This window comes from Myotis yumanensis, unplaced genomic scaffold, assembly GCF_028538775.1.
Source record: "Myotis yumanensis isolate MYYU_CA2020_CCGP unplaced genomic scaffold, mMyoYum1.0.hap1 SCAF_18, whole genome shotgun sequence".
Classification (NCBI taxonomy): Eukaryota; Metazoa; Chordata; class Mammalia; order Chiroptera; family Vespertilionidae; genus Myotis; species Myotis yumanensis.
In genome coordinates this window covers 40,125,912-40,138,069 of record NW_027223769.1, presented here as the reverse complement: position 1 = coordinate 40,138,069, position 12,158 = coordinate 40,125,912, and the positions used below count along the sequence as shown (strand labels likewise).

At 61.2% G+C, this 12,158-nt stretch overlaps 1 protein-coding gene across 1 annotated transcript in view; it reads right to left on the bottom strand.

Annotated features, from left to right (window-relative positions):
* The window catches only part of ZNF536 (zinc finger protein 536), a 286,091-nt gene that overhangs the window by 131,604 nt on the left and 142,329 nt on the right, over positions 1 to 12,158 (bottom strand). Inside the window, 1 exon segment of the mRNA XM_070398529.1 lies at positions 8,920 to 11,130. Coding sequence (XP_070254630.1) covers positions 8,920 to 11,128 — 2,209 coding nt within the window. The 5' untranslated portion in view covers positions 11,129 to 11,130.

Genomic DNA, 12,158 nt, shown 5'->3' with positions numbered 1-12,158 from the left:
GATGCTATAGACCAGGGGTGGGCAAACTTTTTGACTCGAGGGCCACAGTGGGTTCTTAAACTGGACCGGAGGCCGGAACAAAAGCATGGATGGAGTGTTTGTGTGAACTAATAGAAATTCAAAGTAAACATCATTACATAAAAGGGTACGGTCTTTTTTTTTTTTAGTTTTATTCATTTCAAACGGGCCGGATCCGGCCCGCGGGCCGTAGTTTGCCCACGGCTGCTATAGACTGACTGCATCCCCCCAAATCCATATGTTGAAACCTAACCCCCAAGGTGAAGGCATTAAGAAGTGATAAGGTCACAAGGGTGGAGCCCCCCTGGATGCAATTAGCGCCCTTATAAAGGGACCCTGGAGAGCTCCCTCCCACCACGTGGGGACACAGCACAAAGGCAGTCACCTGTGACCCAGGGCAGCCCTCAGGCCAAATCCACTGGCCACCTGCTCTTGTAAATAAAGTTTTATTGGAACACATCACAGCCTTTGATTGATAGAGCTGAGCAGTTACCATGGAGACCACAAGACCTACAAATGCCTAAAAGACTGATTATCTGATTCTTTACAGAAAAAGTTTGCTGATCTTGTGCAGAATATTCGATGACAGGTGACACGTGACATATATTTAAGTAAAAACTGTGTCACACAGAAGCACACGCAGCAAGACCCCTTTTTGTTAAATACGTCTTTCCATGTACAAGGAGTTTGGGCAGGTCACTGCTGAGTCGTGGTGGGCATAGGTATATATTTTTAAAGTTATTTTTATTTGCCCACCTGGCTTGACTCAGTGGTTGAGTGTCAACCTATGAACCAGGCAGGGGGTCACGGTTCCATTCCCGGTCAAGGGCACAGGCCCGGGTTGCAGGCTCCCTCCCCAGAGTAGGGCGTGCAGGAGGCAGCCGATCGGTGATCCTCTCTCATCATTAATGTTTCTCTCTCTCTCCCTCGCCATCTCCCTTGGTGAGATCAATAAAAATGGGGTTTCTCTAAGTATTTTTATTCGTCACTGTTTTCCAGATGTCTAACATGAACAGGAATCTGCCGTACAGTGTGGGAAACAACTGCAATGTCACTAAATAGCCACAAAGAAGCCAGTGAGCATCCCTCCAGAAGGAGGCCGCTGGTCAAGGTCAGAGAGGTCGCAGGGCAGGGCCCAGCGGGAGGGCGCAGCCCCGCCCGGCTCCTCCCACAGCAGAATCATTTCATGTCGCAGAGCGGCGTGGCTGAGGGCCCGCTCCAATTTTTCAGGGCAAATTACTTTTAAAAAATTACACCTATTGTCACGACAAAGTATATTTAGCAGCGAAGAGAGCATCGCATCTGCCTCGGTCTGCAAGGAATGACGGGCGCACATTTCATACTGAACCAAACATAAGCAGGTTGGAAACTTTCCAAAATGCCTCTCAAGATGATTGAAGACACGGAGGGTGTCCGCAGCCGGGGGCGGGCGGAGCGCCGCGTTTCGGGACATTACCGTGATGAAGAGGCGAGGGCACGGGGGGGAGGGGGGGGACCCGCTCCCCACACAGCAGATGGCTTTGGGATGCGGTCAGACGAAAAGAAAGGACCAGGCGTCCCCTAAAATCCAGCCCAGCAAGCTGCCTGAGCAAGAGGAAGATGGAGCCCGGCCGGCGTGGCTCAGGGGTTGAGTGTCAGGGCACGTGCCCGGGTTGCGGGCTCCATCCCCAGTAGGGGGCGTGCAGGAGGCAGCCGGTCAACAATTCTCTCTCATCGATGACGCTTCTTTCTCTCCCTCTCCCTTCCTCTCTGAAATCAATAAAAATATATTCTTTTTAAAAAGAGGAAGAATGGATTCCTCTGAGGAATGTTCTAGACCAGGGGTGGGCAAACTTTTTGACTCGAGGGCCACAATGGGTTCTTAAACTGGACCGGAGGGCCGGGACAAAAGCATGGATGGAGTGTTTGTGTGAACTAATATAAATTCAAAGTAAACATCATTACATAAAAGGGTACGGTCTTTTTTTTTTTTTTTAGTTTTATTCATTTCAAACGGGCCGGATTCAGAGCAAAACAGATAAAGGTTTCCCAGAGGTGTGCCCTGCCTCCCAGGAGAGCTGGAAAACGACCCCACCTTACACTCCAAGCCCACTTACCACCCACTGCTCCTGCAGCACGCACCAGGCACCCCAGGAGGAGCCGACCCCCGGGTGGCACCGTGGGCAGCCCAGCCCAGGGGCCAGCTTCTCTCGGGCACCTGCCACATGTCCCACACAGCCCCGGGCTCACAGCCACAGGAGATGTGTCCCTCGAGAAGCCAGGCCAGGGGCACCTCGCCTGGGTGGAAAGGGCCGACCTGGGCATGGGGACCCGCTGTGTGTGCGGCCAGTCGGCTAGCGGCCCGGAGCGGCCGGACAGGCACTGTTTGGGGCTCGCCGTCTCGTCTGAAGACGTGGATCGGGAAAGGACAACGGCAAACCTCTGTGCTGAGCTCGGCCCCATGCATCACAGGCCGAGCCCCCGGTTCTCTATCCTGGTCCCCGGCTCCCCCCGCCCCCCGGCCCCGCCCCGAGAGGCACAACATGCTTTTCTCACATACGTCACAGGCCCTGTGATCTCAGCCGTGTCGGTGACTCACCACCACGGCCCTGGCTGGGTCCACACCTCCTCGCCCACGACACACAGGACGTGGGTGAAAACAGTGAGCAACATGTACCGCACAATAAATACTTGAGGACACGGCCTGGGAGGTGGGCGTGCTCCTGACAAGGACCAGGCCTGGCTCAGGACCAGCTGGGGAGGCCTGGCAGGGGGGCAGCCACATGCCAACCCGGGAGGACCTGCCCAGCCTCGCCTGCCCAGGTGCCCGGACGCCCAGGCTCTGCCCGGGGAGGAAGCCCTGCAGCCCCGCCCACGCCTGCTCCTCTGAGCGCGTCGGGGAGCCCGGCTTTCTGAGGAGGGCCTTCCAGATGGCGCCTGGGGTGGCTGGTGCCAAACACCACAGCTTAAGTAAATGTTGCTGTCGCCCCGTCCTGCCAGGAAAAGGCATGGGGGACCCACAGTGCGTCTCGGCTGCTGCAACGCTCCATTCCCGGGGAGATCAGTGAGCCCCCGCCAACTGCCCGCACCCCGCTGGGGAGCCCCTGCCCCTCTGCCTGGGCAAGCCTGGCTGCGCCCCCTCCTCCCGCCTCGGCATGCCAGCCCGGCCCAGGGGGCGCGGGGACCAGCCGGCACAGGCTGCATGCCGACAGAGGAGAGGAGGGGCGAGGAACCCAGAAGGGCAGCAAGCAGGCCCCAGGGTAGGAGATGGCAAAGGTTCCAGCCTGATCATCACAAATCCGGGATGTGTGCACAGATCCAATCTCCGGCCCTGCAGGTGTTTCTCGCCCCCGCCCCCGCCAGCCCGCAGCGCTCAGCAGCCAAGGAGCCGGCTGCTCACCCGGCCGACCCCACCGCTCAGCTCCTGCACCATGTGCCCGGCCGCTGTGGCTCCGCAGTTGAGCATCAACCTATGAACCAGGAGGTCAGGGTTCGATCCCCAGTCAGGGCACAGGCCCGGGTGGGGGGCTCCATCCCCAGTGGGGGGTGTGTAGGAGGCAGCCGATCCATGATTCTCTCTCATCAATGATGTTTCTCTCTCTCTCTCCCTCTCCCTTCCTCTCTGAAATCAATAAAAACATATTAAAAATAAAAAGATGCCCAACCACCGAGCCAGGACCACTACTCTTTCTGACATGCTAAGTGGCAGCACGCTCCGTGGGCTTACGGCGACCCAAAGGGCTGAGAGCGCCGCCAGCCCCAGGGTGGGTCCAGCTCACCAGCAACTGCCCGAGTGCGAGCCAATGGGCCCTTGCAAAGCAGCTGCGGGCGCTGTCCAGCCCCAGGGCGGGAGGGAGGCATGACTGGGCCCCGAGGGCCGCCCCAGGCCCGCTGCCTGCCGCCCCAGGCCCGTGGGCAGAGCGCCCCACGCCAGAGGGAAGGTGCAGGCCAGAGGGGGCACCTGGCCCACTGACCGGTCCCCACCTGACACTCCCCGGGAGTCAGCTGGCTGGCCTCGGCCTGGGTCCAGCCTGGGACCCGAGCCCAGCCTCCCCCTCCCGCCAACCGTCTCCGCCGACACGCGGCGGCGCCTGCACACGCGTCCAGGTCTGCAGGATGGAAGGGCTGCAGGTGGTACCCGGTCTCGACAGCTGAGCTTTAAAAACCTGCTGCTTGTCACCTCCCTGAACCGGCTCCCGGATCGGGGGGTAGGGGGGGCCACAGGAGGGCGATGGGGTGCAGGAGAGGGAGCCGGGGTGCACAGGGGCGCCTGCCACACACCACGGGGCCTCTCGAGGCAATTCAGACCCTTCTCTGCTCAGAAGGCGCCTCTGGAAAAGGAAATTGGCCTCCCGTCTGCCGTCCCCGGTTGACCGGTGCCGCGTCCCTGACTTCATTTTGCAGGAGGAGACGTGTTTTTATCCTTTTCTGTTTTTAATAAACACCAGGCAGTCTCTGGGAAGGCGCTTGTGGTCTCGGAGTGGGTTAACAGTTTTTAAGTACATTTGTAAACGGGATTATTGTTTTCTAAAGTTCTGCTCGGCACTGAGATTAGTGGCCGCCATACCCGGGGGGCAGGAGGAGCGGGGAAGGGGGTCCCCTGGTCCTTTTCATCCCCAGCTGGGCGGGCAGGCGGTGCAGGTGCTGGGAGAGGGAGGACCCAGAGGGAGGAGCCTGGGCGAGCGGGTTCCCTGGAGGGGCCGGGGCAGGCCCCCTTCCTCGCCCGCCGGGCGCTGGGCGGTGGGTCCGCCGCTCCCAGCCCCCTGTTGCTGCCTCCGTCCCAGAGCTCCAGCGGGAAGTTTGGCTTTTGCTGCAGGAAGCAGCTGGGCCAAGCAGCCCGCGCATGATAATGGCCTCAGAAATCTGCTGTGCGCGCGGCAACAATAGGGTGCTCAGTCTCCCGGAAAATTGTGTTCATCAGCTAACTCTGCTCAGTTACTAATTGACATTGCCAAATATTTTAAGAACAATTGGAATGCACAAGCAAAAAAAAAAAAAAAAAAAGATCTTAATCCTCAGATTTAAATTTTTTTCTTTTTTTTTTTACCCCCTCTTCTTTGGGGGGCCTGGATGTGTGTGGGGGGCAGAGGCAGTGGTGGGCGGGGAGGAGGAGCCCCCGGAGGAAAAGGGTGGACAAGAAAGGAGATGGATCGTCTCACTGTCCAGCCCGGGGAAGGGCACGGGGACTGGACGCCGGCCTTTGAGGCTGTGGTCACAGGGCCTGCCCAGGCCGGGACCCACGACATGGGAATACCACCCGGCCAGCACAGAGGAGCCCGCCAGGCTCGAGCCCAGCTGACCAAACAATGAGTGTGTCCACTCGAAAGGGTGCCCAGCAGGAGTGGGGGTGAAGGACCTTCTCATCTTCCTCTCTCCCTGGCTTTCCACGGCCCCGGAACTTAGCCGACGTCATTTAAACGACGGAGGGTCAGCGCCTTCCTTGACTCCCTCCCCCACCCCCGCTTCAATTAGCCCCTCCCCGAGTCCCGGGGCTGCGGGGGGTGGGGGGGGGGGAGGGCAGCGGCCCCGTCGCCATGATGAGGAGCAGGGCGGCTTCCTAGTACATTAAGTTTTAATTATTCTGAGCGTGACTTCCCAAGCGAAAGCTAAAGATGCAGAAGTTGGGTCATCCTCCGAGTTGGCGTGAAGCTCAGATGCCGGCACGGGCTCCGCTGGGGTTTACAGGGAGAGATGCCGAGACACAGGCCCTGGGCGGTGGGCAGGCGCGTCAGCAGCGAGGGGACGTCCAAACAGCCACCCGCTCCGCCGATGTCACCAGAGAGTCGGATTTATACGCTGCTGCCTCCAAGCCACACACTTCCCTGGCCTTGGACACGGAGGCAGAAAGGACATCGGCTGGGGTGTGAAACGATCGGCCAGCCACACAAACAGCAGCAAAATGGGGGGCGAGATGGGGGGGGCGGGGGGGGTCCCTGCGGCTCCTTTCGTCCCTATTTGGTGAGAAACTACAACCCGTCCATGAGTCTGAGGCCCTGGCGCCCGCCGCTGCTCCGAGCTGGGCCGCGGCAGTTGGGAGCGCCGAGAACAAACATATTTTCTGGTTCACTGGGATCGCTTTCACATGCTCACTGACTCAAACCTCCCCTCTGCTCACATCGCCGACAGCTGCACCCCACACCAGCCCAGCTAGGGACGGCCGCCCGGCTCGGCAATCACCGTGTGATCGCAAACTTGACCCTCTCGGCGTCTCGGTCGGAGCGAAACATTTTTAAACAGCCACTCGCCCCCGTCCCCGCGAGCATTACATCAGATAACAAAGGCCGCTCATTGTGAGCCTCCTCGGCGGATCCGCGCTAAGAGGCTCTCGGCAGAGAGGGTTTATGATGAATTCAGAACAACGATCATGTTAAGAGCAGCGATTTATAAAGGAAGAATTCGCTGGTGAAGATCTGAAAACATAGTTTCCCAGGCCCTCCTGACCCAGTTTCCAACAAGAAAAGAAGCGAGGGATGGAAATTGAGTTTTGCGACATTGTTATGCCGCCTGAGAACGCGGAACCGTCGTTCCTTCATTGAGGCCTTAATCAGTGCTGCTTTCTTTCCTGAACGGCTTAAAGAGGTGGCTCTTCCCTCCCTCACCTTGCCGTTTCTGACAGGTGATAACAAAATACCTATTGTGTCACAAATTTTATTTAAATGATGCTTTTCAATGCACTTTGTCCAAGTCAGACTTGTGGGAAGGAAGAGGGGAGAGGAAACCGATTGGGCGTCGGGTCCCTATCCCAGGCGAGCCCTCGCCGCGTGGCAGCCGACAACGTGGGCCGCGTGGATGGCGGGCCTGTGGCTGCTGCTGAGCCCGAGGATCCGGAATAGGAAGGAAACCAGCCCCAGAAAGAGTCAGCCCTCACGGCTCAGAGCCACCTCCACGAGGGACGGACAAGCAGGCAGCTGACCTCAGCGCAGGTCGCGGGCTCTGCGAGGCCTGGGCCCGGCGGGCTCCGAGGGCAGGGTGGCTTTTTGCAAGAACATTTCGAGACCCGGAAACGCCAGCTAGGAAGAGCGTGGGGGCTATCACTCCGCCAGAAGGCGAGAAAACCGCGGGGAAGGAGACGTCACGAGGAAAAAGCAAGCATTTGGTGCCGGAACATTCCGCCGAGCCCTCTGCGTCTCAGCGGGTCCGGGCGAGAGGCGTGGAAACCTGTCAGCTTCACGCCGCAGATTTAGGGGACCCGGCCTACACTCTGCTCTCTGCCCCTCGCCGGCCCCCCCTTTCCCCAAAACAGTGAGACACACGCCCCGGCACCAGGGACTCCTTCACCGGGGCCAGGAACAGTCCCGAGCGACAGGGGACACCCTCACTCTGCCGCCTCCACGTTCAGGGACCCATTTCCACCAAAACGTGAAGTCCCCGCCCTGCATCTCGCCTTCCCCGGGCCGTGGTCACTCCGTGGCGCGGCCTCGCCCGCCCAGGCGCGCTCCTGGTCCGCTCAGCCTCCCCCGGAGTTCCCACCAGAAATAAATCACCGCCGAGCCAGGGACTGCGGAGCAGACAGTGTGTTTCATGGGTATTTAAGCAGCGGCATTAAGTGCTATCGGAATCTCTGGAATGTGCCGCTCAGATTTATGTGTCTTAACAATTCTTTCCTGGCCTGTGATAAGCCAGGGGCGCACACTTCATCTTCATCCTACTTCTGCCCCGGACGGGGGGCAGACGGAAGCGCGACAGTGACGACCTAACGGCCCGCGTGCATGTCATCGCCGCCTCCGATACGCAGATGTTTATCGAAACCCAGGAAGGGGGGAGAAGAGGGAGACGGGGAGGAAAAACTAAAAAACAAAACAAAACAAACGAACCCCCGCCCTGGCTGCCACCCGCGCCCGTGGGCAACGCGGCGCCTCGAGGTGCCCCAAACTGCCGTTCGTTTCCTAGGCTTAATGGCTGATTGCAGAAATCAATGTTGCCATTAGTAACAGGGTATTTGTTAGGGCACGACTTCCGCCGCTGGGAGGCTGCGGAATGTGTGCAGGATTAGCCAGCTGCTTTCCTCAGAAAGGGCTCCAGACAGAACTTCCCGCGCACCGTCCAAGCAGAGGGCCGGGGCCCAGGCCGAGGAGGCCGCACACCTGCGAGGGGGCCACTTAGATTCAGCCCTGGGAGGCGTGAGGGTGTGTGTGCATGTGTGTGTGCGCGTGTGTGTGTGCATGTGTGTGTATGTGTGCACGTGCGTGTGTTCGCATGTTTTTTCAAACGGGGCCAGGAAGCCTCTGTGTTGCAGACGTTCTGATGACAGATTTTCTGCTTTGCTATTTTGGACCCCAAGGCCGCATCACCTGTGAGCAGGGCGCATGGTGGGATGGGCATTGGCGCATCTGTGCCAAAGCTCCGTGCCCACCAAACCACCGAGGAGCTGGCCAGGGGGGCACACTGCGGTTCTGGGAGGGACCCACAGGGCCTGGTCTGGGGAGGAAGACTGGGGGAGCCCACCTGAGCGGATCACAGGGGAAGGCAGGGAGGGCCTGAACTTGCACCTTCACGTCTGTGGACGGATGGAGCGGGCTCCAGGCTCCCGGGCTCTGGAGAGCAGGGGACGGCCAGCAGGCCGGGGCATGACGTGGAGCAGGCAGGCGGGCAGTGACGGGGAGAGGCCTTCCCCGTGGGTGAACGTGCCCACTGGTCATCCACCCCACGGGAGGAGGAGGGTCCACTACATTTCATAGGAGCCGGGGCTCAAGTGACGGCTAAGGGACAGAATGACAGCCTTCTCTCCACCGGGCAGACAGGCGAGGTCCTCAGGTGCCCACCAGCCACGCTGACCTGGGGCCTGACCTTGCTGACCTCAGATCTGACCTTGAAGGGCAGCAAAAGTCCCCCCCCCCCCCCGCCCCGCACCCACCGAGGCCTCTGGGCAGGCAGGGCCCTTGCCGGCTGTCCTGCCCCCACCCGCCCGCCCGGCCCACCTACCTGAGGAGGACGGCGAGGAGGGGTGCGGGCTGTCCTCCTGGGCACTGCCGGTCTGGGACAGCCCCCCGCCGACCCCGCTCTCCTCGGTGACGTTGGAGGAGCCGGGCGTGGTGGAGCGGCTCACCGACTGGGACTCCTGGTCGCTGCCGGAGCCGCGCCGCTCCTCCAGCCCCGCGTGGGGCCCGTCCTCCTCGGCCTTGCGGTCCCGCTTGTGCACGCGCGAGTGCACGACCACCTGGTGGTAGGTGCGGAACACGCGGCCGCAGTCGGGGCACTCGGTGGGCTTCTCCTTCAGGCCCCCGGGGCCCTGCAGGTGGTAGTCCAGCGCCTGGCTGAGCCCGTGGGACAGGAAGTCCCGAGGGCCTTCCAGCGGGTCCAGCTTGGCCGGCAGGTCCCTCTGGCCGGCCGCCTTGGAGCCGGGCACCAGGTCGGCAGGCATTTTCTGCCGGGAGCCGTCGGCCCCCACCAGCAGGTACTCCCGCTTCTCCTTATCGAACAGGACGCCCGCGGGCGCCAGCGCCTCCTCCGGGCCGCGCTGCAGCGGGTGCTCCTTGGGCAGGAAGCCGCGGTCGGCGGCCACGCCCCGGGCCATGAGCTGCCAGGCCTGGTAGCTGTGCACCGGGTCCATCTCGGCCGCCTTGGCCGCCGCCTGCAGCCGCTCGATGCAGCTGGACTTGAGCGGTGGCACCAGGCTCAGGCAGCCGAGGAGCGCGTGCTTGTCCCCCTCCGCGGCGCCCCCGTGCGCCCCGCTGGCGATGGGCGCGAGCAGCTTGCCCAAGACGTCCTTGTCCTTCAGGGGCAGCTCCCCCTTGTAGAGCTGGCCGCCCGGCTCGCCCAGGCCGGCTTTGTCTGGGGCCAGGAAGCCGCCCTGCAGGCAGGACAGGTAGCGGGAGTAGAGGTTGGCGTGGGCCTCCGGCGCCAGGCCGCCCAGGGGCGCGGGCGCGTCGGCGTCGCCGGGGGCCTTGGCCTTGGCCGAAAGCTTGTTGAGGTGCACCTTCATGTGGTTCTTGAGGAACCAGGGCTCCTTGAAGCGCCGGCCGCAGATCTGGCAGCAGTGCTCGAAGGAGTCCTTGTGCTTGCGCATGTGGCCCTTGAGGAACCAGGCCTGGCTGAACACCTGCCCGCACACCTCGCAGCGGAACTCGTGCGCCGCCTGCTCGCCGCCACCGCCGGGGCCCTGGCCCTGCGCCGACTCAGCCGTGATGTGCGCCTTCTCCACGTGGCTGATGAGCTCCTCCTCCTGCGAGGCGGCGAAGTCGCACAGCGTGCACTTGTAGGGCTTGTGCAGGATGCGGATGTGGCGGTCCAGCTCCTCGCGCTTCTTGAACTTGCCCTTGCAGAAGGTGCAGCGGAAGCCGGCCGCCGGGGCCACCGCCTCTTCCTGCGCGCCGCCGCCGCCCAGGGCGGGCTTGGGCGAGGGCGCGGGGCGGGCGGCGTCGGGGGCGCCGGGGGCGGAGGCGGCGGGGGGCGCCAGGTGGCCGGGGGCGGCGGGCGGGGCGGGCGGCGCGTGCGCGTGCGCGTGCGGCGGGGGCTTGAGGTCCGGGCGCGCGGGCGCCAGGCTGCTCCGCAGCTGCTTGTCGCGCAGGATGGCGCGCTCCTCCAGCTCGTGCAGCAGGCGGTTCTCCTCGCGCACCCGCCCGCGGCCCTTGCCCAGGTTGCCCAGCTTGTGGGTGCGCAGGTGGATCTTGAGGTTGCCCTTCTGCGCCGCGCGGTGGTCGCAGTAGGGGCACTTGAAGGGCTTCTCGCCCGTGTGCGTGCGCATGTGCAGCGAGAGGATGCTGTTGAAGCGGAAGCGCTTGCCGCACAGCGGGCACGGGTACTTGCGGTTCTTGCGCGCGTCGTCCTCGATGTCGCTCATCTGCGACATGATGCCCAGGTTCTGCCCGTTGAGGAACTGCTGCAGGTCCACGCGCCCGTTGAGGCTGGTGTCCAGGTCGCGGCCCAGCGGGCTGGCCAGCAGCGCCATCGGGCTGCCCAGGGCCGGGCCGCCGCCCAGGGCCACGTGCGCCGGGTCGTCGAGGGGCGCGGGCTTGTCCTCGGGGCCGGGCCGCGCGTGCAGCTCGGGGAAGGCCTGGCCCAGCTGCGAGGTGATGTGGTGCAGCTTCTGGCTCATGGCATACTGGCCGTTGAGCACGGGGCCGCTCCGGCGGGGCTCCGCGTCGGCTGCGGCGGCGGCGGACACTCCAAGGCACAGGCTGGCTTCTTCCATCCCTGGAAAGGGAGAGAGAGTTCAGATGGGGCAGGCGGAACCCGGGCGGGGGGCGGGGGGGAGGAGCCAGGAGCAGGGAAGTGGGGGGCAGCCGCCGCCGGGCATTTGCGTTTGCCTGCCTCACCTCACATCGTCATGCTCGGGAATGAGAGTCGAAAACAATAATAAAAAGATGAATTATTAAATGCCAATTATGCAACATGGCTTTGGTCCTCCCATTTGTTTGGGGGATGGATCGTCTTCCCTTGTATTTTCTATTTGCCGACTGCAATTACTCATTCACAGTTAAATTATTCACATTTTACCACTTTCGGCACCTGATCACAGCTGGGGTGGGGGGCAGTCAGCGTGGGAAAGTCTCTCCGCCCCCCCGCGCCCGCCCCCACCTTGGGACACCCACACCTGTTGGCTCTGTTCAAAGTTGGCCTCGGAGCAGAACGGCTATCCCACTCGCTCGGAACTCGGGTTCCCACGGCCAATGCATTCGCCACTCTGAGATGAAAGGGGTTATTTTATGTTTTGGTCAAAAAAAAAAAAAAAGAAGAAGAAAAAAGAAAGAAACACCCCATGGCATGATATTTACTGATACATAATAAAACAAGATAATGTTTTGGGGGGAAATAAAGTAACGGACAGGCTTTGGAACAATAAAAGGGATTTTGCTTTCGTCAACAAAAAGTGCAGTAATATCTCATTAAGCTGATTAGTATGCTGCTTAGAAACAGTGCTAGGTGCTGTAACACATGATTATAATCATAAAAATCCCTCAGTGTTTGCAAGGAAGCATTAACGAGGTATATTAAATTTTAAGGAGACTGCGAGTAGCAGCTTTGCAAACCTCGGAGATTAAGATTTAACCCTTATGTTACGAAACGCTGTTATGCTGTCGTTGGGTAGCTCTGCCCATCAGAGGCGGCATACAGGGTCTCCTGACGGAGTCAGCGGGTCGCCGAGACGGTGTGGACGCGGGCGGGGTGAGGCCTCCCACCAGGGATGTGCTTGCTCCCTGTCCTTCCACCGGCACTGTCTC